The following is a 21,815-nucleotide window of genomic DNA, read 5'->3' as shown; positions in this document are numbered from 1 at the left end:
GTCCCCTCGGCCATCACCCTGTGCTACACCCAGAGGCTGCAGTGAGTACCTTTGCTAAAGACAGCAGTTTGCTTTACCAAGTAGCTACTCTTCATCTCGCTGTTCTTAGGCAGTGGCCAGGCACCTGTCTGGTACAAGTGGGTTGAGCTAATAACCTTTCTTTCTAAAGAAAGTAGTTCTAGATACTTACCCTACATTTTAAATGTAGAACGCTGTTACTGCTCCCTTGAGCTACTCCCAGCTTCCATCAGCAGTAGTGTCCTGCTTTCTGTCAGTAAGATAGCCTGGAAAGACTTAGGTTATCCTGTCCTCTAGCACAACTTTGGGCCTGTGCTTCTAGTGGCAGCAGCCCTAGCAGCAGGAGTGTTGTGTGTCCAGCAATGGTGATGGGTTGTCAGAGGGTAAAACCAGAACTTTTCTGTTCAAAACCTGTAGTGCTGCTCACAGCAGAACAGTCCTAAATGTGGCAGTGACCCACCCCCAATGGTGGCCCTAGGATGGCGCTGCAGTGCAGCTCAGGCTGCACATCCACTGCAGAATACTTCAGCTGGGTAGCAAAATCTAATTGCAGACCAAATTTTAGCAGTTGAGCATTTGCTGCCTGCAAAATCAATGCATCACTCCTGCAAGTTCTGAAACTGCTTTTAGAATAGGTGTTTTCTTCCCCCCATTAATGTGAGAAATCCTCACTGTAGCAGGGACTTGACCTTCACAACAGGACAAAACGCTTAAGAGCTTCTGAAGCACGAAGTTTGCATGTAGTGACGTAGTCCATGGCACGTTGCTGCCCTGCCCTGTGCCCACTCTGCTTTGGCTGCAGAATCGTTTCAGGAGTTCAGATCACAGTCACACAGTGGTTTGAGTTGAAAGGGACCTTCATAAAGATCATCCAGTTCCAATCCCTTAAATCCCACCTTAAAACAAGCTAGAGGCTGAGGAAGGCTTTTCCCTTTTAGTCAAGGATTATAATAGTACTTTCCAGCATGAAGGAAGCTAGTGAAAAGCCTGTCTTTAAGCAGGACTTCATTCTTTAATACTAGAATAGCATCAATCCAAGGTTATGCATAAGGTTCCTGATTTGGGGATTTGTAAACGAGTATCCTTTAGGAAGTTGCATCTTTTCCACTCATCATCCCAGTAGCAATTGCCAGTACAGCACCTGCAGCAAGCCACAGGAACTGGGTAGTGAGCAGAGAGGGGTAGGTAATGCACTCGCCTTTTGAGTAAGCTTCTAAAAGTCATTGCTGCGTGGGGGCGCTTCCAGGAACCCACTCCTCTTTCTGGTCCTGCTCTCAAAGCTCCATGGTGCCCTCGGGTGGCTAAAGCGTGCACCTTGTCCCTATGCAACTTAAAAGACACTTTTAGTTAAGCATAAGCAGGAACCAACTGGAAAGAGACCGACTTTACATGATCAGCTGAGAGAATGAAAGCTTGAGTTCAGACATCAGGATAAAGAGCTGTAACTGTAGATGAAGAAGTGGTGTTCTGAGCCCATTATATTTAGGCTGTTGAAAACTTTCAAGGCTCTAATATTCAAACCAGGTTTTACTGTTAAATAATAAATCTGGAAACACAAACTTTTACCTGTAGTTTAATATTCATATACTGAATGATAGCACCTTGAGGCCCCAATCAACAGTTGAGCCCCCTCAATGTCTCTGCCCCAAAGAGCTTACAGTCTAAGCAGTCAAGAAGTAGGAGAAAATAACAACCGTGGGTGCTTTTATAGATCAGTAACTGGGATCCAGCACAGGGCAAGTGATTTACCTGCTCTAAGGCACAGCATGTGTGGTGGGAGTTAAACCAGCACCTCCTGCGTCTCTGCGGCAGGTCTCAGTTAAAACATGCTCCTTCCTCACCAGACCACTTTTCCCTTAATAAAAATGAGCCCCTTTGGAAATCTCAGCCTGAAACAGGTTAAGGTTCAGGCCTGTTCCCCAGGTCAGGGTGAGCACTGCAGGATCAGAACAGAGAATGTATCTGTCACAAGTGTAGCTGCTTCACATACTTTGATTTCCTGTGGGCATCTCACAGCTCTGGCACTTACAGCTGCCACACCATGAGCTGTTTGGGCTGCTCTCCACTGTAGACTGGAATGTTGTCTCCTGTCTTTTCGATCAGTGGGCTTTGTTTGACGTGCTGGGAAGGAAAGCCCAAAGCTTAGAGAGAAGCTCTGGTTATGCCCTACCAGAACAACCACATTCTGCCCTTTCCCCCCACATGTGAATGCTTCTTGCTGGTGAGTGCAAGGCAGGCAGTGGTGGTAGGGAAGGCTGGGGGAGCTCTTTTGTTTGACCTTAGCATCTGTTTTGCTTTTTGGGGGCTAGGGATAGGCTGCTGTGTTCAGTTTAGGCTTCTGAGGAGCCAGCGGTAAGATACGGGCTTGTGTTTACAAGGAGAGACTTAGTATTGTATGTCAGCTTTGGTAACAAGTTCTTGACTTGGAGGTAGCAGCAGGTTCAGTTTATTTGTATATGCATCAGCAAACCAAGATAAAATGAGTTGAAGGATGCACATTGCTGAGTTGCCCACTCTCTACCAACACAGATAACTGCAGCTATTTGAGAAAGACAAAGCTATTAATATGATGCACTTTAAAACTAAAGAACTTCAGTTTCATACTTCATTGAAAGCTTTTGAAATCAGCACCAATCTCAATGTATAAAATCACTGCCATCTGGTCAGGCACCAGTCCTATGTCTTTCGTCAACTGTGCATGAAACAAGGAAACTCCTCATGCTCCGTGTTTACCATAACTGCAAGGTAAGGAGGAATAGCCATTGGCAGATAAATTACTTAACAGTCATCATAAACCATTACACTTCACCTGTGTAAAGCAGGTGGTAACTCACGAGTTCAGTTGTATTGATAGGTGAGGTGGCAATATGCAACAGAAGTAATGCAGTACTGTCACTTGAAACAGTCTTGCTTCTTCAGGGAGCTCCACTTCTACAAAAGGGTAAATGAAACAGCACTGACCACCGGAGCTGAACAGTCACAGGTACAAAAAGCAATCACTTCCCAGCTATTGCACAAGTAGTGACACATACACTGTAGGATTCTTACAGAACAACATCAGAAAGGCTGCATGCACCATTGTTCGAGGCCTTATGTGAACTATACATACACAAGAGTCACTGTGTACTGTAAATATATGGTGGGTGTGTATAAATTCACATAAGATTAAAAGATAAATTTGTAAATAGGAAAGTTTCCACCAGCTTATGCTTTATTGTATTCTACCGGTTTCCTAGCACGTACACTAGTGTGGATAAAAGGCATGACACCACCTCTGAGTAGAGGTTTCACTGGCACTAAAATCTTAACTGCTTTGGTAACTGGATATTCCCAAGAAACAGGTTTGTCCAACCAAACTGATAACTAAAACATGAATGTGACTTTTACTCAGAGAAGAAGGCTATAGGGTATGGCTAATAACTTCACATGTTTTCACAAGATACAAACAAATCCTTTTCAAGTGGATTGGGTTTTCTAAGCACAAATAAACCCATGGGTAGCATGGTGTCCGACACTTAAACCCTGATCAAAATGACTTCAGGATAATTGTGCATTCCCCAGACACAGCGGGTTGGCAGCTGAGGAAGGCAATTAAATCTAAAATGAGTAAGTTGGCGTAAGAGGGGTAAATTGTCTCTGTACCACAAGGTTCATGATAAAATACTGCTGTATCTTTTAACTTTAAACATAAGCATTTTTATATCAGTTTGTTCCTAACTGACTGGAAGTTTCAACTAAAAAGGTGTTTACACAATATACACATTTCATTACTTACAAAGAGAAATAAGCTTAACATTTCATATTAAAAACCTGGGATACAGTAGGGTTAGTAGCACCATGAAAAATGTTCTTCAAAACTGCAGTCTTGTTACTTTAAACATCCTCAGTGCGTTGTGGTTTTCTTTATTCTCATGGTTGATCAAAAAGGTGCCATTTTGGTACAGGGAGAGAAATGAAACAATTCATCTTCTGATCCTTTGTGAACCTCGAGCGTTCCTTGCTGGTTCCAAGAGGTCAGTTCTTTCACCCTAGTCCTGTTGTCAGATATGTACCGAACAACCCTTAGAGTTTGGCACGTGAGTGAGGTACACTTGAATTGGCGTGGTTAAACCAGTTTGGATGTGTGTTTTCTGTTCTTTCTGCACAGTAGCACCATTGTTGCAGCTGGAACAGTGCAGCTCAGCAATTCTCAACTGTTTTATAAACGTCCTCCAAGACGTTACGTCTTCTTCATGCAAACTTGACAACGACTAATCCGCGTCCTCAAGTCTCCAGCTTTCAGTGTCTCTGACTGAGGTTTACTGGTTGACAGACACAAAGGTAAGGGTAGGTTAGCCTTTCCTTTGCTAACAGAAGCACTCCTTTAAACTTCTACTTCATTCACAGTTTAAGATAACACTTAAATACAGGACTACCTCCCCTCTTATGTACTTGAGAGTTTTCCTTAAGAGGGATCTTGTCCTCAACACCAGGTGACAGATGTTCAATGTTGTCCCATGTCTCAGTATCCTGAACTGCAACTTCAGGCTAGCATACAGCGCAGCACAAATACCAAACCAAGTGGAAGGTGAATTTTGTACATTTGAGACAGTATTTCTGGGGTCTTTGTAGCCTTGGGGTTTCTTAGTTAAAGGGCACTTTTAACAACCCATAAACAACATTGCTACAATTGCTTTGTCTGTAAGTGATAGCTTTCCCAAATGATTTCTTTATATTCTGAAAGATCAGGGAGGTGGAGATGAATGTAACAAACCTGGGTAATACACATGGACACAGTAAGTCCAATTCTTAAAAGTCCCTTTAACAAATAGGATAAAATAGGAAGTTGTGTTTATGGGAGACAAAAAACTCCAGGGTGCATGGTAGTTGTCAGTAGGCAGTTTTCACTAGAGAATTACAACTGAGTAACCACGCTGAAAACTGAAAGAGTGATGGCTGTTTAATGCACATTAAACAACATGGTTATAGACATCATTACACAAAGCCAACCTCGGGGCTACTACTGCTGTGCATCACAGTGCATATTGGCTGCCCTGTACCCCAAAGCCACATTTTGCAATTGGGTGGCAGTGGGCACATTGAGATTTCCATCAGCACACAAACAGGGCAGGAGCCACTGATTCTAGGAGAGGAGATGACTTTTCAAAACCAAAGTGATTTTGCTACTCAAGTGGAAAGGGAGAAAGCCTGAGGAGCTGAGAGCCTCCAGCTGATGTGCTGACTGCAGTGGAGCTGAGGACACAATGTGCACTGGCTTCTTTGCAGCCAAACATCATCCTCATTCTCCTGCCAAGTACTGGGAAAAATGCTTGCCATGGAGGGTATGAAACCTCTGTCACACAAGGCTTTTAAAAGCAGGTTATGTGAACAGCTGCCTTAAATGGTTAAAGTACAGTTGGTTTTGCACTTCGTACCTGTCCTTTGTATGTCTGTGAACTACCTTTCCAAATATCTGAGTCTAAAGACCTGAGAAGAGAAAAACCCAACAAAATGGATCTTTCAGGTTCCAATTACAGTAACTAGAGAAGGTACTACTAAATGTGAGTGAGAACTGACATGAAAGAATCCGACTCCTTCCAAAACAGAATGTGCCCCAGCAAGTTTTTACATACTATTAAAGGCTTACCAAGGAAACACTTGAAAAACTGGTTGTGAGGGGAAAACAAGGGAAATTATTTCCCTATACCCCTGTAAACAAATCTCTTTTGATCTTTGGAATAAATTCAGGTTCCAAAGCTTTTATTCTGGAATAAAGCAATACCCAAGAAACAGGTTTTCTTACCTGAACATTTCTGACACCTCTACAGTTGCCAGCCAGAAACTATAGGAATTGGCATAGTAATTACAGGTGCCACGACCATGGCATTCAATGAAGGGAGCTGAGCGGAATTCCTCTAAACAGGATCCAGGCGATGCCAAGGCCTGTCCAGAGCCCTCTGCTCCAGCACTTGTGTGCTGGTGAAGGGAAAAACCACACAGACAAGAATGTTAGAGAGGTGCTAAGAATTACCTAGCACAACATTCAAACACCACACGAGCCACTGTTTGCTCTTGGTTTAGATACTGCAGTGTCAGACACCTCCATAAGTATCAGTTACACTGGGCTCTGTGTACTGGAAAATCACTGTTCATCTTGGCTACCAGGGTTAGTCATAGGAGGTAAAGGCTTTCAAATGATAACCACTGCAGAGAAAGGGAGGAAAACAAAGTCCTAAAGTAGCTAGTTGAGAACACAAGTGCGTACTAGCCACTTGTGGAGTAGGAGGCAGCACTTACCATCATGAAAGAGTAACCGATCCAAAGGGAGTCCCAGCCTGGAGGACACGCAGGAATCTGGATGGTCTGACTGTGGACAGCTATCACCATAGCAGGAGCTTCACACACAACACACCTGGACACAGGGGAAGTATCAGAGAAACGTGATATTAAAATGTAATATGTTTTATTATGAATTCTTACACAGGGAAAGGGAGGAAATCCGGCCTGTGAGAGGCTGTCCTAGTAACTTAGGCTGCTGCTCAGGAGAAAGGAGGAGAGCTCTTAGAGCCTTTTAATGATCCCTGTGGCACATCAATCAACCTTTTAAGACAATGAATACTTTAAAACAAGCTGTTCTCCTAGATTTCCCAGACAGATTCACCTCCTAATATCCAACCTGCACGTTGGAAATACATGGGTAAGATGGGTTATTTATCCAGATACTGAAACGAGAGACCTGATAGCCTGCTTTGTCTCACCGGCTAATGAATGGCTGGATGCTCTGCCCAGTCAGCGGCTCCATGCTCATGGGCATTGGCTCTGGAGTTGACAGCCAGTAGGAATAGTCATTCCTCGATGCAAAATTACAAACATTGTTGATGTTGCAGAACATGAAGGGCATGGTGCTGAAACGCCTGAGACAGCTCCCAGCAGTACCTGCGCAGTAAGATGCAGAAAACATGACAGCAAAGTTTTCACTTCATTGCTTTCTACAGCAGTTGTTTGAGAGCAGTAATTGTGTTTTCTTCCTCTCCACCTGTGGGTGCACAGCGTGTGCTATCACACTGTCACATGTGGCAAAAACTTAACTTCCCAGCCTTGGTTTACCTTCTTTCACCCCCAGTTATACCGTGCAGCCTCTGAAGGCAGCAGATCTGGGTGTGCAAGCACCAAGACTGTCACTCTTCAGAGAATCGGAGCATTTGATGAAGCAGCTACAACCTCCTTCCCCTTAAAGACAGAGCATCCAGCATATCTTACCCAAATCCTGGCCATGTGCTCTCTCATTTCCTTGCACATACAGAAGAGAGAATCCATCATATATTCTTGATGTTCCTTGTGGACATAACGGTGTATCCCTGGTCTGACTGTGACGAGTTATAAGGAATCCGTGAGCCACAGAAGCTGTTCCAGGAGGACCAGGTGGGCCTTGTAAGCCATCGGGACCAGGAGGTCCCTGTATTCCTCGTGAACCTGTTCACATGAGAAACACAAACCACACAGTTTTTATTAACACCATTTCTTGTATGGACTAATGTAGCTCTGAACGGGAGCACAGTCTTGGGCCTAAGGTGCTTGTGAGTTGGGGGACCTGGTATCTGCTAACACTTGCCTTCCTCCAAGTATTTTTTCATGTAACTTGGTTAAATCACTGAGGCTGTCACAGGTGTTCATAAAATAACTGTGCAGCTTCCCTGTGTTGAAGGGCTCCTGTGAAGTTAAATATGTTCAGAGCTGCGAGGCACCAAGATAACAACTGCAGTAGCCGAGGGAATGAGTCCAAATCAGATTCCCAATTCCAAAGCATTAAGATAACAAACAAACATCTTGCTCAAGATCACAAAATCAATGGCAGAGCCCTAAGGCATGCTATGAGAACACTTGAGTCAAGCCCACCAAAGTGAACAGAAAAGCTGCAGTGAAAGTAGAATAGAACAACCTGAATGAGAGCAAGAATGAGATTGCTCTCTGTGACTGAGAAGGGTACCAGAGAAGTCATTTGTTCCTGAACAGCAAAACCATCAGAAAACACAACAACAAATATTTAGCCTGTGTTATGCCAGGCATTACTGGTTACATTTTCCCACTACAATAATGCCAACAGATTTCATAGAGGTACTCAAAGGAGAACAGGCATTACGGATTTCTGTACTGCTTTAACTGTTTGCAATTCATGAGGAAACGTATTAGAATGTAATCTTCAACTACTTAATATGTATCTTCTTCTTTAGTAAACTGGCCCACTGCCTCGCCTGATTTCTCTTCTCAAACCATAATTCAGTGATTCTAAGCAATAGCTGCACAGCAGCCTGGCCTCTGCCTTTGGTGACATTCCTTCCTTTATGAAGTCTGTTCTTCCCCATTCATGATTTCCACACATAACCAAAATTATTTTGACTTCTCTCTCTCTTCTGTTTCTTACTATCTTCATTATCATCTGTGCTGCCAAGGAGATGCCATTAAGCTTGAGGTACAGCATTTTACAGGATTGTTCAGCAAAGGCTGGCAACGTGTTGGTTTCCAGGAATATTCCAAACTGGAGTATGTTTGGTTCATGAGATATTCAAATTTAGTATTTTTACATTAAGAAAACCCTAAAATTATAATCCTATTGCTATTCCCATGAAGTAAAGATCTCAGTTCCCAGTATTAGCCTGCACTCACAAAAGGCAGCATCTCTTTTTCACTGGATTCGCATAGGACAAACACCATACCTGGCTGGCCTGGAAGACCTCTCTCTCCTTTACGTCCTGCTGGACCATCAAAACCAGGTAGTCCATCACGCCCTGGGTCACCAGGAAGACCAATTGGACCTAGAATAGACACATGCATAACTGAAATACAGTTCAGTTGAATCCAGCTGCATTCAGTATCTTGTCCCTGCAGCCTATGCCAAGTGACTCGCACTGCAGCATGCACTCAACTCTGCTTGGTCATTTTCTCTGCAGCCACCTAGGACCATACCTGGCAGTCCCTGTGGCCCTGGCAATCCGGGTGGCCCTTTTGACCCAGGCTGTCCTGGAGAACCCGGGGGACCTGGGTCACCTTTGACAACAATGCTTCGTCCAATGGTGCCTGGTAAACCTGGTGGACCTGAGAGAAAGCAGCTCAGTGTTAGCTAAACCAAGGTGGAAGAGAACATCGGAAACAGCTTCTGTTAATCTTGATTGCAAAGTCTGATGCCAAGAGCTTTATCAATGCAAAGTGTATATATATAAAGCAAAAAAGTGCTCTGGGTGATATCACCCTATCACTTACCCCCCTCCAAAGACACCTTTTGCAGGTGTTAATCCATGTCGGCTGGATATAGAGTATAAAATATGGCAGGATTACTCATAGGGCTAAAACAGTACAGCCTGGGATTGTGTTTAAGCCCTTGCTCACTTAACTACGTTCATTGCTGGCTGAGACTGACTCAGTCCTACATCTGGGTAGCAAACTCTGCTGTCAGGGAGCAAAAGTGACAAACAATAATGCTACACATGACACCTACCTGGTGGGCCTGGCAGTCCTTGACTGCCTGGGAGGCCAGCGGGTCCTGCAGGTCCAGTGGGACCCTTCATACCTGAAACATCAAATCCACACAGTTACCCAGTGAAAGAACATGCTGTGTTACAAACTGCTGCAGGAGTGGCCAAAAGCAGGCTTCTTTCCTCCCTGAGGGGCTGTTACTGTGTCTGGAGGTTTTCACTTGCAATGCCAGTTAAATACCTGGGAATCCTGGAACGCCTGGAACCCCGGGGTCGCCCTTCATTCCATTCAGACCTGGACGACCAGGATCCCCCTGAACAGAACAGCTTCACGTTATTCACTCATCTCCTCAGCAGTGTCAGATAAACAGAAAAGGTGGCTGGGGGACAAATAAACACACTTTGGGTCTGTCAACTCATGCTTTGAAGGGCTGAGGCCATGCATTCTGCTCACTGCACTGGGTACTGTCAGAGAATGCTATAACAGGAGTGTGCATTGACAGCTCCAGCTCCCATGGGAATATAATGGGGACATCCCACTCAGATACATTCTTACTACAAGACAGGGTGTTAGCTACCACAATTTAGCTTTTATTGTACTACAAGAAACTGCATTTTCCACCCAAATATGTTCAATTTTTATTGCATCTAAAACTAAACGGGGGAGAACTCCATGCCTTGTCCTACCTGGCGTCCAGGGGGTCCTTGATCTCCCTTGTGACCAGTCAGGCCAGGGGGGCCAGGTTGACCTGGGTTCCCTTTTTCTCCTTTAAGTCCTCCACTGCCTGGTGGCCCTCGTGGGCCTTCTGGGCCCGGTGGACCTTAACGTTGCAGAACAAATACAGGTATATCAGTACATGTCAAACATCCTCCCCATGTTTGTGCCTTCAGCATAAAAAATCCTAAATAAAGGTCTTTTGGCTTGACCTCCCAGCAATACTTCTGAATTCAGGATAAACTAACAGGAAAACAGAGGGATTATTTGCACTACCCACATCAGGAACCCAGGCTCCTTATCTAGCTGATGAAGGGAAGCAGATCTTTCCAGAAGGCACTGCAACTCACCTGCGATAGAAGTTTACCAGTGACCACATTGGTGCCTTTAGGAGGAGCCAAGAACCCCAAAATTAGATGGTACAAATATCCCCTCTGCTGACCTGCATCACATTCACTGTCTTTTAGGTGTTACCTTAATAGACTGAATTCCTTTTGAAAGCCAATCTCAACAACGTAAAATTGCTGCTTTTTTGCTGTTAGAATTTGACATGCCTTTGGAGAAGCTGGTATGTGCTGCCTGCTGACAGCCCATCATTCTGCCTTGCCTAAATTAACAATTGGAGGTGCAGAAACTTCCTTATGACTCTCCCTCCAACTGATTTGTCTGTCCTTAGTAGAATTACACTGTGTAAATCCAATAGAGGAGCTGGGCTGGTCTTTAAATACTTTGCCTTTGCTACAGCCACGTTAATGCAAAGCAGTGGATTTAAAAGAAGTCGGGGTATTTGGAGAACTGACAGATGAGAGCCCCACTTTATTCCAACCATCTAAACAGAAGGTAACCAATATGAATTTGTGGCAAAACAAACAGGAAGCAAGCGCAGCAATGGCTAATAATGTTTTACAAGTTAGAGCTCATAACTGGATTAACAAAAGGATCTCTCTGCAGGACAGCGCCATGATATTCTCCCCTATAGTACAACAAATGTAATACATTTATCAGTGTGCTGTATTTTCAATGCTGCTGCAACCTTGAATAATTTAACATTTCCTTTGGCATCCTCACAGTCTATACTCAGTGGTTAAATTTGATGAGCTGTATTTCTGCATGCAAATCTGGGGATGAATCCCTTCCAAAATTGTTCTTTTTAAATCAACAGCAATTTTGTAGCACATTTCACACATATCCTGTGGCAGTTCCAGCGACAGAAAACATCCCATCATGCAAGGATTTTTCATCTTCATTTTGCTCTTTTATACTGGCCTAGTACCGTACACATGCAAAACTACTACCGGGTTACCATGTGAGGCATGCTGATCAAACACATAGGAACTGCAGCGTAACCACAGTCCTTAACAAGACAACCCAGCATTACAGCAAAACACCCATTTCTCTTACACCAAGTGCAATGCAGTAAAACAAATTGCCCGAGTTCAGAGTCTAACCTGGAGGACCTGGAAGGATCAGAGTTCACCAAAGCCCCATGATCGATGTTAGAAGGGTCAGACATCACACAGTACAAAACAAGATTACTAGTTAGAAATAGTACAGATGACAGCATATACACTACACAACAACCCATTTCACCAGCATATTTTGTATTTACAATATAATCCACATGCATGCATAAAACCATACATGAATATACGATGTGTATTTTCAGATACAAGTTATTCTGGTGACTAGGCTCTACTACGACTAATTTGACTCTTCATTTAACAACAAACTTCAAGCTTTACTAAAGAATGTGTTATTGCTTTAACATTACAGCTATGGCCTTTGTGGTTAGTCCTACTCACAGTGGGGTTTGTAACCATTTCACTGACAATATTCAACATCACAGAGCCTGGAGCTTGGCAAATAGGCAGGTAAATGGTGAATGACAACTTACTCCTGAGCACAATTCTGCTTTGGGCAGAAGGGAAGTGGGTTAACAGAAGCACTTCTCACCAGTAATTGGGTATGAGCCTCAGCTGTCAGTGAATACAATTCTAGGACTGAAAAGTAGGCTTATACCCGCTTCAAACTGGTAAGGAGGATTGACGTGGATGAAAAGGGCTGCAAATGCTATAAGCAACTTGGTATTTCATGTCAGTGAAATGATTTAAATATATCCACATATCACCATGCAATCTGCAGCTGAAAACTACAATAAATACGTGTCAGGTTTACCTCAATGCACTTTCTTACACATTTGGTAAATTACTTTAAATACTAACTGTAATACAGTTGTTAAAAATAATGACCTGGACATTTAATTGTTACTGTTAAGAACTTAAAAACGATATTTCACTGTTAGGTAGGTTTTGCTATGATTTATAAATCTGTCCTACACTTGTTGATCACTGCATTCTGGTTGAGCACAATCACAGAGGGGAACAACACATGAAGTGATTGCAGAGTTCCTCTCAGCATACCCATGGTGGTAGCCCTCCCTGAAAGAGTGGTTGCTGGTTGTGCAGCCACAGTTTAATTAAAGTCATATTCATTTTTTACAGGACTGCATAAAGCCTGGATTCAACCATCTGGGGCTCCCTCATTTGCTGCCTCCCACTGCTTAGGACAGCAAACCAAAAACGGAAATGTACTGTGAATTCTCATGATAGTTCTCCCCTGTGAGGGTGTTGAGGCGCTGGCACAGGGTGCCCAGAGAAGCTGTGGCTGCCCCATCCCTGGCAGTGCTCAAGGCCAGGTTGGACACAGGGGCTTGGCACAACCTGCTCCAGTGGAAGGTGTCCCTGCCCGTGGCAGGGGGTTGGAACTGGATGAGCTTTAAGAACCCTTCCACCCCAAACCACTCCGTGATTCCTGAAAGTCATCATAGCAAAACCTAAAACCACCATTATTATTAAATAGATATACCAAGTCATTTTCAGTCTAGACACAGATGTTGAAAACCCTCCCAAGAGCTGGCTCACGTTACATGCTGATGTGCTATAATTACGATAAGCTTGTAACAATGACCATGTTCTTACCAGTCCTATTCCGCTGTCTTATCATAAGGAAGGGGAGGGCTGTAATGCTTTGTTTTCATTAAACAAATGTTAAAGAAATAGTTTTCCTCATTTCCTCTAAATGTACTGGTGAAACAAAACAATGGAGATAAGGATTTCTCCGCACAGGAAAGCTACAATGCTCCAAGTTAGGAATGTAAAGCATCACTGTTACTCTGTATAACTTTTCCTAGACAGTGTTGGTATAAAAGAAGCATCTAATTTATTTAAGTCACTTGAGAATGTCCAAAATCAACAGCAGTAGCTGGGCAGCAGGTTGGACGAGGCCTTGGGTGACATGGTTTAGTGTGAGGTGTCCCTGACCATGGCAGGGGGGGTTGGAACTGGATGATCTTAAGGTCCTTTCCAACCCTAACTATTCTATGAGTCTATGATTCTATGAATACTGCCACTTGCCCAAGCTGCAAAACACAACTACACAGCAAAGGCATGGGAGGACAGCACGAGCTGCTTTTCTAAACAGGATGGAAAACAGTATTTATTGTTTTCAACTGTGGTGAGAATAAACATGCTAAAACAAGCTTCACAGCTGGGGACACCCTAGGAAAGCCTTGCAAATTTGGTCACACATGGGGAGAACAAGACTAAGTCCTCCCATGTCAGTCCTACAACACCACAGAGGAAGAACCTGACAGCCAACTCTGAGCTTTTCTTTTCTACCAGAGATTAAAAGGCATGTCTGAAAAATGACTCAGCATATCTACATCTAGACACTACTAAAGTATTTATACATTCATTTTCATGCAAAGTTATTATTTTGGAGTTAAGGGGCTAACCTGAGGGACCTGGGAGTAGGGGATCAGAGTTCACCAAGGTCATCATTAGAACAAGGGGAAAAACATCAAAATTGTTAGACATATCAACAAGCTAACACATTCAACTAAACCCTTCTTTATAGATTTAGCTCAATATTCCTTTACATAGAGTATGCAAAACACCAAACTATTATTATTCATAGCAATGAAAATAGACAGGTAGAGCAACAGTGATATTGTGTTACCCTGGAAACTGGCTTAAATTTATAATTAATTAATAAACACATCCCAACCACATTTATCAATGCTTGTTTTAGGCGCAGCTCAACTGAAGTCAGAGAGCTACATCATGCTTGACCTCATCACTTTTACTATCTTAGAAGATACCCAGAAGCCAACAACAAACAGCGTACACATAGAGCTTCTGGTTTCATTCATGTCCCTAGAAGGAGGGCAATTTCACAGCCGCACAGCTGCTTTTATGACTAACTGCCTTATGTTGGAATGTTACAAACTCAGCATTCCAACAATAGACTGTGTTATTGTTCGAAACAAAAGGCTGGGGTGCTGATGGTACCAGAACTGCAATAATAGTTTGGTTTATCCACATTAGTTCACACATAACTGAGCAAAACAAATGCTTCACTTTATACATTGCATGCAACAAAACTGGAAATAAGAGAGAGAAAGAGAGAAAGAGGCAGCGAGAGAACATGGCTGAGCAGAACCTCACTGGCTGTTTCTCCCCTGCCAATGCTCACAAAACCGCACAAAATGAGTCCCACCATTCCTCTACGTCTCCAGCTGATTAGTCAGTAAGCACCTGATTTATACAGGGGAGTGTGAACCGGAGGAGAAGCTTCATAAAAACACCAGTGCTACAGCAGGGCATAGAATCTCAGTTCTATTTTACATCAGGAGCTGCTTAGCTTTGTTTTAGGAGCTTGGAGATAGTCTCTGTATCAGAATCTTTCAAAATGAAAGCCCAAACTCTTATGGGCCAATCAGTTTCCTGTGCCAGAATTTTAGTTGCTGTAGCACTCTACAGACAGAAAAATTGCCTTTGAAAGATCTTGACATCTAGGATGTCTTAGGGCTTTCTTTGGGCACAGTTAAATTACAAAGCCCAAGCCCAGCATCCCACCATCTCCTATCCCTTCACTCCTCCTCCTCCTGCTGCCTCAGCCGTATCTAAATGCAAATAAGCATTCCATGACACAAAACAGAACTCAAAACTCTAATCCACGCCAGGGAGCTGCTCAGCAATGTTAACTCAGAATAGTGCTTTCTTTCATTCCCAGGATTAGTTGGTGCAGGACCAAAATGCAAACATGGAATGGAAAGATGAACACGGCATGATGGTGCACTGAGTCCGTGGGAGCCACATGACACAATGGAGCAATGACTTATGTTACATGACACGCAGATGAAGAGGCAGCTATCCAATTTGGTCATGCTGTGATGCTAGCAGGAATTTGATTGTCAGGACTCTTAAAATGATGGGGTTTGTTACTTTGGGGTTTTTGGGCGCGATGACGTTTGCTGATCACGGGACAGCACTGCAAAGGTATCAGGTGCTCAGGAGTCGGTATCGTGCGCGCTAGGTGATTACTGTGACAGCATGCGGAGTTTCTCCCGGTTATCAACGTGTTAGGGTTTTGCTGCCAGGTATCAGACATGAATAGAAACTGAGGCTGGTTTATTTTCAGATAGCTACTTTTGGCAACCAAAATCCTCTGGCTGCACACAAACATTAAGACCTACGCCACGAGGCTTGAACTTATTCATCCAAATAAACTGACAAAGTTTGAAGGCTGATAACCTACCAGCAAAATGGGAAAGTATTGGCAGATGTTGATAGGTATGGATCACGCTCTTACCTGGCCGTCCTGGAACACCTGGCGGGCCAGGGCTACCTTTAGGGCCTTCCAGAGGTGGCCCTGGTAATCCTGGTGGACCTGGTGGACCCTGTAGACCAGGGAATCCCTGGAAACCTGGCTCTCCTTTCAGACCTGGAAGTCCAGGGGGCCCCGGTGGGCCAGGTAACCCTAGTTCTCCTTTTTGCCCTGTAAAAGCAAAGAGCCATGTTTATGAAATACTGTTACAAATTGATAGGCAAAGAAGCTCAAATGTCAATGAGCAGAGCCATTTCTCTCTCCTGCAGAATGGGCAAGCCTGGCCAAAACATTCAGGAAAGAGTTAGGGCTTACAATTCTTGCAGGACGAAGTGCTATAGCACATAGAGATAAAATGTCTAAGTCTCACTTGACTACTCAGTGATGCTGCAATTCATGAACATCCTCTGAGTCTGTAAGCCTACAAGCAATGCTTGATATGAAGAAATTGTTAACATGAAGACTCCATTTTTCTGAGACACTGCTGAAAGTTAAGACATACTTGCAAATTTTCCAATAAGCTTGAGGAATTACGGAGCTTTAATGGTACTGGAAAGTAATACAGCTCAGGTTGTGATGTTGCTTTTGAAAACACAGCAAGCAACTATACTTTCAAAGCAGCTTCACTTGTCATCTGCTGTATGAATGCTTTACTTTACTGAGACAGATCAGCAAAGTTCCACACAAATGCAGCTGACTATTATCCTGTGTGGATTCATTCTGTCTGCATAACTAAGTTACAAAGTTCAGCAGTCAGTAATGAGCGTGGTTATTACTGTGGTTAATTGAAAATGGTCTGCTGAGAACCAAGAAAAAGTGATTTTGGTTGTTGCTATGGCATCCGTTTGTTGTAGAACATCCAACGTGTCCTTCTTTTTTTGGTGTATAGATGTATTTTACATTCAGCCTTTACCTGACAATCCTGGGAGTCCTGGAGGTCCTGGGCGCCCAAAACCTGGTAGACCTGAAAAGAAACAGATGGAGTTAATAATGAGCATTTAGCTTTCAAGTCTCCAGGAACAGGAATACGAGGCTGAGAATGATGATGTTAGCACTTCACCTAAATCTCTGATTCCTTAATTTCTTGTCTCCTGGTAGTCACCAGCATTCTCGTTCACTCACCAGTCTACATCGAAGTTAGAGGTTTTGCTACAAAATGCATCTCTAAATAAATATTTTCACAATGCTCTTTCAGATTTTGTGAGTTCATACATTCCCATTTTTAGTCGGGGTTTTATGTCTAAGGTAGACATTACACTGTTTACCCATTCCGAGTGGAAGCAACATAGCTACCATGGAATCCAGGAACAGGAGCTGGTGTTGAAGTCAGGTAATAAAAATCTAAGAGCTGACTGAATTCTTGCCCTGTGCTTCATGGGCAGCACCCTTTGTGAACCATTCAGCAGCTGGGAACCACAGGAACAGCTTGAAGGTGTATGGACAGTACAGGAAAAACAGAATAGAGAAAGCAGGACATCACAACGCAGAGTGACAAGGAGAAAACCAACAGGAAGGATACACAACCTGGTTCACCCTTCTGACCAGCTGGTCCAGGGATACCATCTCGACCAGGCTGTCCCTTCTCCCCTGAAGGACCGGGAGGGCCAGGACGACCAGTATCACCTAAGAGGGGGACAGAACACATTAGCACAGTAATGCAGTAGAAACCCCCAATCTCCCCACTTCCCCCATCTGAGTGTGAAGTGTGACAATGTAGTAACAAATTCACAGCAGTGTAATCTTAAAACCTTTGTCTCCCCCCCGACAATTTAGAACAGGCTTTTATGCATGCGACCTTTTGAGCAGTTAGTGTTTGCTGAAAATAATATAATGCTTCCCTTTAGGAGCAGTTAGAATTTTGCTCCTATAAAAGCAGGTTAGACCACTGGAGTAAGCTGGTAAATAGTGGAACAGTTAACTTCTTGTTTCAATAGCTAATGATTTCACTATCACAGCAGATACAAGTCATCAAGAGGGAGTTAAAACTGCTTTCTTTTGGTTTTCAGTGAACTGTGTGCAATGGTGTCTGAGTATCCATATACATACAGGTGTTATAAAAGATAAGAAGAAAGGAGATGGCTTCATGTGTTTTTCACAGAAGCAGATGACCTTTGCTGCACTGTTCATGCTCACCTACTGGTCCAGGTGGTCCAGGCAGGCCAGGATTACCTGGAGGCCCCTCAATACCTTTTGGTCCTGGAATTCCTGGCGTTCCTGTGAAGTATGGGCATTTCAATCAAATTAGGCACGAAACTGGCTTTTCAGCCGATCTCAAAATGCTACCATCTGAGATGTCCTGAGTAACAAAGGAGCCAAATGTATCAGGATACTGTGTTTGTGTTCATTTTGCAGATTTACAGTTGATTAAGGAGATGGATTATAAAGCAAAGAACACACCGAAACAGAACACAGGAGCACAACTGTCCATTCTGCTACTCTCAAGACTGTCTTCTCAACTGCGAGTGCCCACGGCTAAGGACACAGTGAGTCTGCTAGGAAATACCCATTCTTCTGCTTGACAAGTGAAAGCATTATGAACTGTTGTTGGATAGTCCTTCCCCAGTTGTCTTTTCCCCAAAAAGAATCTTAATAAAAATGGTCTTAGTTGGAATTTACACCAGATTCTCACCCCTGCAGCACGAACTGAGTGGGAGGTAGGAACAGCAACTGATCCATTGCAGTATGTCTGTTCTGAACAGCATCTGAACCTGACCAAAGTAGTGTCTCAGTACACCACTTCGACTGTTCACAATCTTTCAGGCATGACATGAAGCAGAGGGTAAAAAATGTCAGTTTGTGGCCAGGTTTTGTTCTGTTCTAAGCTTCCTGCTGCCATGACTACACTGTTATAAATTCCCCAACTTCATACATTAAAGTAGCTCAAGCATGCTAGCAGAACAGCCTTTACTGCTGCAAATGCAGCATAGGTAAAAACCTTGTTTCTTTAAACTGAGACTGAAAGAATTGACATACACCCATAAACAATCTCTATTAATATTTTCCTAGAGAGGAATGCAAAACTTAATTTCATTATGTTTCAGAAAGAGATTTCTCCTTAGAACATATTTTTTGGCAATGAATGCTATTAAAATGCCCAGTTTTCCTGATGACACTTCTTTATTGATTCATGAGGAAAAAGCATGAAGCCAAACATAGCTATTGTGTGGGTCAGAGGAGGTGAGAGTCTGACTGCTGTGCGTGGGCAGCATCAGCTAGCACAACTGCCACATCCCCTCAGAGCAGGCACTCCAGGGGTGCATTCACAGACTTACACCTGCAGAGACAATTCCAACAGCACGAAGCTTTGCAGCAGATTGCTAGGAACTTTGACAGAAGCTGCTCCAATCACCCGCTGTGTTCAGATGTATATACCGATATAAGCAAGAGGGAAAGGAAGAAGATCCTGCTCAGAATTACCTGGGAATCCAGGAAGGCCTGGTTCTCCTTTTGCACCTGGGCTGCCTGGAAATCCAGGCAAACCAGGACTTCCAGCTATACCTTTACTGCCTGGACTACCTGGGTATCCAGGCAAACCAAGATCACCCTAGAAAACATGAAGCAGAAGTAAGAACCCAGTCTTTGTAAGACGGGTAAGCCCTTCTTGTATGCTCCCAGTCTTACCATCATGAAAAGGCACCACTGTATTGTGTACGCTTCTTACATCCAGTCAACGTAAACCATCTCACAGAAAATTCATTGGAAATAGCAATTGTAAAGATTTTAACAGCTTTGCCCCATGATTTTGTGTAGTGTCATAGCTTTCCCCAGAACATTGAAGAAATTACGATAAAGAAAAAAGCATTCTCTTTTCTTGCAGAAGAGATGGGAGATTTTTACCCCATGACAATGCAGAATTCAAACAGAAATCTGCAGTGCTTTAATCATGCAATGTTTCTGCTGAATTAATTGCTGCTCCACATCAATTGTAAAGCACCAGTGAAGGCTGCTGAATTGCCTGTAGGTCTTTGTCACTTCCTTGTGGGTGACAGAAAGAATGATACAGGTAAACGTTAGTGCAAGTGTTTTATACAGACTATTTTAGCAGCAGAATCCCTGATATAGAACTGGTAATTTACTCTCATATGCATACAGTCTTCATTTTTTTTTTTACACTTAACTATATAATTAGACATGGGAACAATGATATTGACTGTATAAATCCCTACCCAATCCCAATATGTCAGAGGGTGTCACAGTCCACAGTGTGGACTGGGCCACTAACTGAGCCCAACTTGAAAGGTGTGGTAAATCTTCTCCTTTAACCAGATTAAATGATATAGAAATACTTTCACCTTTAAAATTACAACTATTTGCTCCCATCTGCAAAGAACAAACCACAGTCAACCCTGCTTGTTACTAATGTATTTATACACATATTTATAGCTATACGTAATATATGCCTAGTTAGAGGTGATAAAAAATCCCCAACCAACAACCAATCAACACAGAATGTAATTTCCTCATGGAATTTTCTATTGAAGAACTTTGTAAATGTACCTTTGGTCCAGGAAGACCAGGAATACCAATGCCTGAAATACCAGGGTCCCCTTTGTCCCCTTTCAATCCAGGAAATCCTGCAGGCCCAGGCTGCCCTGGACGTCCTGCTATTCCTTGGCTGCCTTTAACCCCTGGGGGACCTGTCCAGAAGAGAAAATACAAGTTTTATAAATATAAAGAAAACTTCTGCAGTGGTTTAGAGAAATCACTCAAATGACAGCAACTGAAGTAGAAAGGACGAACAAATGGACTGGCTGGCTTGAATACCTAGCGTGGCTTTAGTTTTAAAAAGAAACTAAGACAATGATCTACAGATCTTTCATGGCTTTTAACATGACATTTGTAAGCCTTCTTTTTTATTGTTCATTCACACAAATCTCTGTCATATCAAGGCACAATTTAATGCTAGAATCCTCAGAAGCTGGAATTTTTGTTCCAGCAATCTTTCTAAATAACAGCCTTCATTTCCTCCTTCCCCTTTTGCTTGTGCCTGATGTCTAAAAGGGGGTTTATAGAATGATCTTTTTTCTTAACTTTTACAGAATATGATCTGGGAAACCAAAGAAATATGGAAGTTACAAAATGTAGATCATTCTGTTTCGACATCCGTAAGCGCTTTAAAATAATATGTATTTACAATATATTCATCATTTGTATTTTCTGTTTTAATGGGCATTTCCTACTTCTTAAGCACGGTTTCAACAAATATGTATGTAGGGCTTTATGTATTCCTCATCTGCATACCCTTTAAATATCTTAGATACTGCACACAGCAGATCCATCTTTGTGCTATGTAAAAGAAAAACACTAGCCAAAACGAAGTAAAACAAGCACAGAAACTAACCTGGCAGGCCCATCTCTCCCATGGCACCTTTTAACCCCGGAGGTCCTGCTGGTCCTGGTGGCCCAGGAAGCCCCGTGTCTCCTTTGATGCCTAGGAAAGTTGTGGGTTTAGTCAACTGATGGCAATAATTAAATGTTTCCGATATTCATGAGTTCTTATATGAATATGCTTGTCATGCAATTACAAAGGCAATGGATTTGGAGTTTCTTTAGGCCTCATGCTGCTCTGACATGCTTTTCCACCCCATTTGCAGTGAAATATCAAACGTCTTTAGTTTGTTCTGAGCCAAGAGTTGACTGGGGCAACTTCTTGTTTTGAAGATTAGTTGAATGAAATAGGTCAAACCTCAATCCAGGATTTAGTAACCATCTGAAACAATTTAATACTGGTGTGACTTGGTCTCTCCTGAGTTGTTCTGCAGAATGAACACATTATCTCCTTCTCATCTACAACAGGTATTCATAGCTTCTGTCACAGAATTATATGTGACCTACAATGCTCAAACTAGTTTGAGCCCTGGAAGGTTAATAAAATTCCCCAAGCCCAACAAGACATTTAGAGCAAGACCTACATTAGACATAGTGAATAAAGATTCAAGGTTTCAGGTAAATTGTTATAGCTGTAG

At 43.0% G+C, this 21,815-nt stretch overlaps 1 protein-coding gene across 4 annotated transcripts in view; it reads right to left on the bottom strand.

Moving 5' to 3' along the window:
* Positions 1 to 1,575: 1,575 nt before the first annotated feature.
* Positions 1,576 to 21,815, bottom strand: part of COL4A5 (collagen type IV alpha 5 chain) — a 78,020-nt gene continuing 57,780 nt past the window's right edge. For 2 of the 4 annotated variants that reach the window (XM_062640163.1, XM_062640164.1), the window contains exons 35-51: positions 21,191 to 21,280; positions 20,347 to 20,486; positions 19,267 to 19,393; positions 17,983 to 18,063; positions 17,374 to 17,472; positions 16,763 to 16,813; positions 15,835 to 16,020; positions 10,155 to 10,288; positions 9,709 to 9,781; positions 9,491 to 9,562; positions 8,962 to 9,090; positions 8,712 to 8,810; positions 7,258 to 7,470; positions 6,756 to 6,933; positions 6,295 to 6,409; positions 5,801 to 5,973; positions 1,576 to 4,319 (exon numbers count right to left, since the gene is read on the bottom strand). In XM_062640163.1, coding sequence (XP_062496147.1) covers positions 4,238 to 4,319; positions 5,801 to 5,973; positions 6,295 to 6,409; positions 6,756 to 6,933; positions 7,258 to 7,470; positions 8,712 to 8,810; positions 8,962 to 9,090; positions 9,491 to 9,562; positions 9,709 to 9,781; positions 10,155 to 10,288; positions 15,835 to 16,020; positions 16,763 to 16,813; positions 17,374 to 17,472; positions 17,983 to 18,063; positions 19,267 to 19,393; positions 20,347 to 20,486; positions 21,191 to 21,280 — 2,042 coding nt within the window. In that variant the 3' untranslated portion in view covers positions 1,576 to 4,237. Of the gene's footprint in view, positions 4,320 to 5,800; positions 5,974 to 6,294; positions 6,410 to 6,755; positions 6,934 to 7,257; positions 7,471 to 8,711; positions 8,811 to 8,961; positions 9,091 to 9,490; positions 9,563 to 9,708; positions 9,782 to 10,154; positions 10,289 to 13,600; positions 13,985 to 15,834; positions 16,021 to 16,762; positions 16,814 to 17,373; positions 17,473 to 17,982; positions 18,064 to 19,266; positions 19,394 to 20,346; positions 20,487 to 21,190; positions 21,281 to 21,815 lie in introns of those variants that run through there. The other 2 variants (XR_009968813.1, XM_062640165.1) reach the window with 2 other exon arrangements.

The sequence above is a fragment of the Pezoporus occidentalis genome, unplaced genomic scaffold (genome assembly GCF_034315485.1).
Source record: "Pezoporus occidentalis ecotype Australia unplaced genomic scaffold, CSIRO_AGI_Poc_V1 ctg63, whole genome shotgun sequence".
Classification (NCBI taxonomy): Eukaryota; Metazoa; Chordata; class Aves; order Psittaciformes; family Psittacidae; genus Pezoporus; species Pezoporus occidentalis.
The sequence above is the reverse complement of the archived record's forward strand: the minus strand, read 5'-3'. Positions and strand labels throughout refer to the sequence as shown.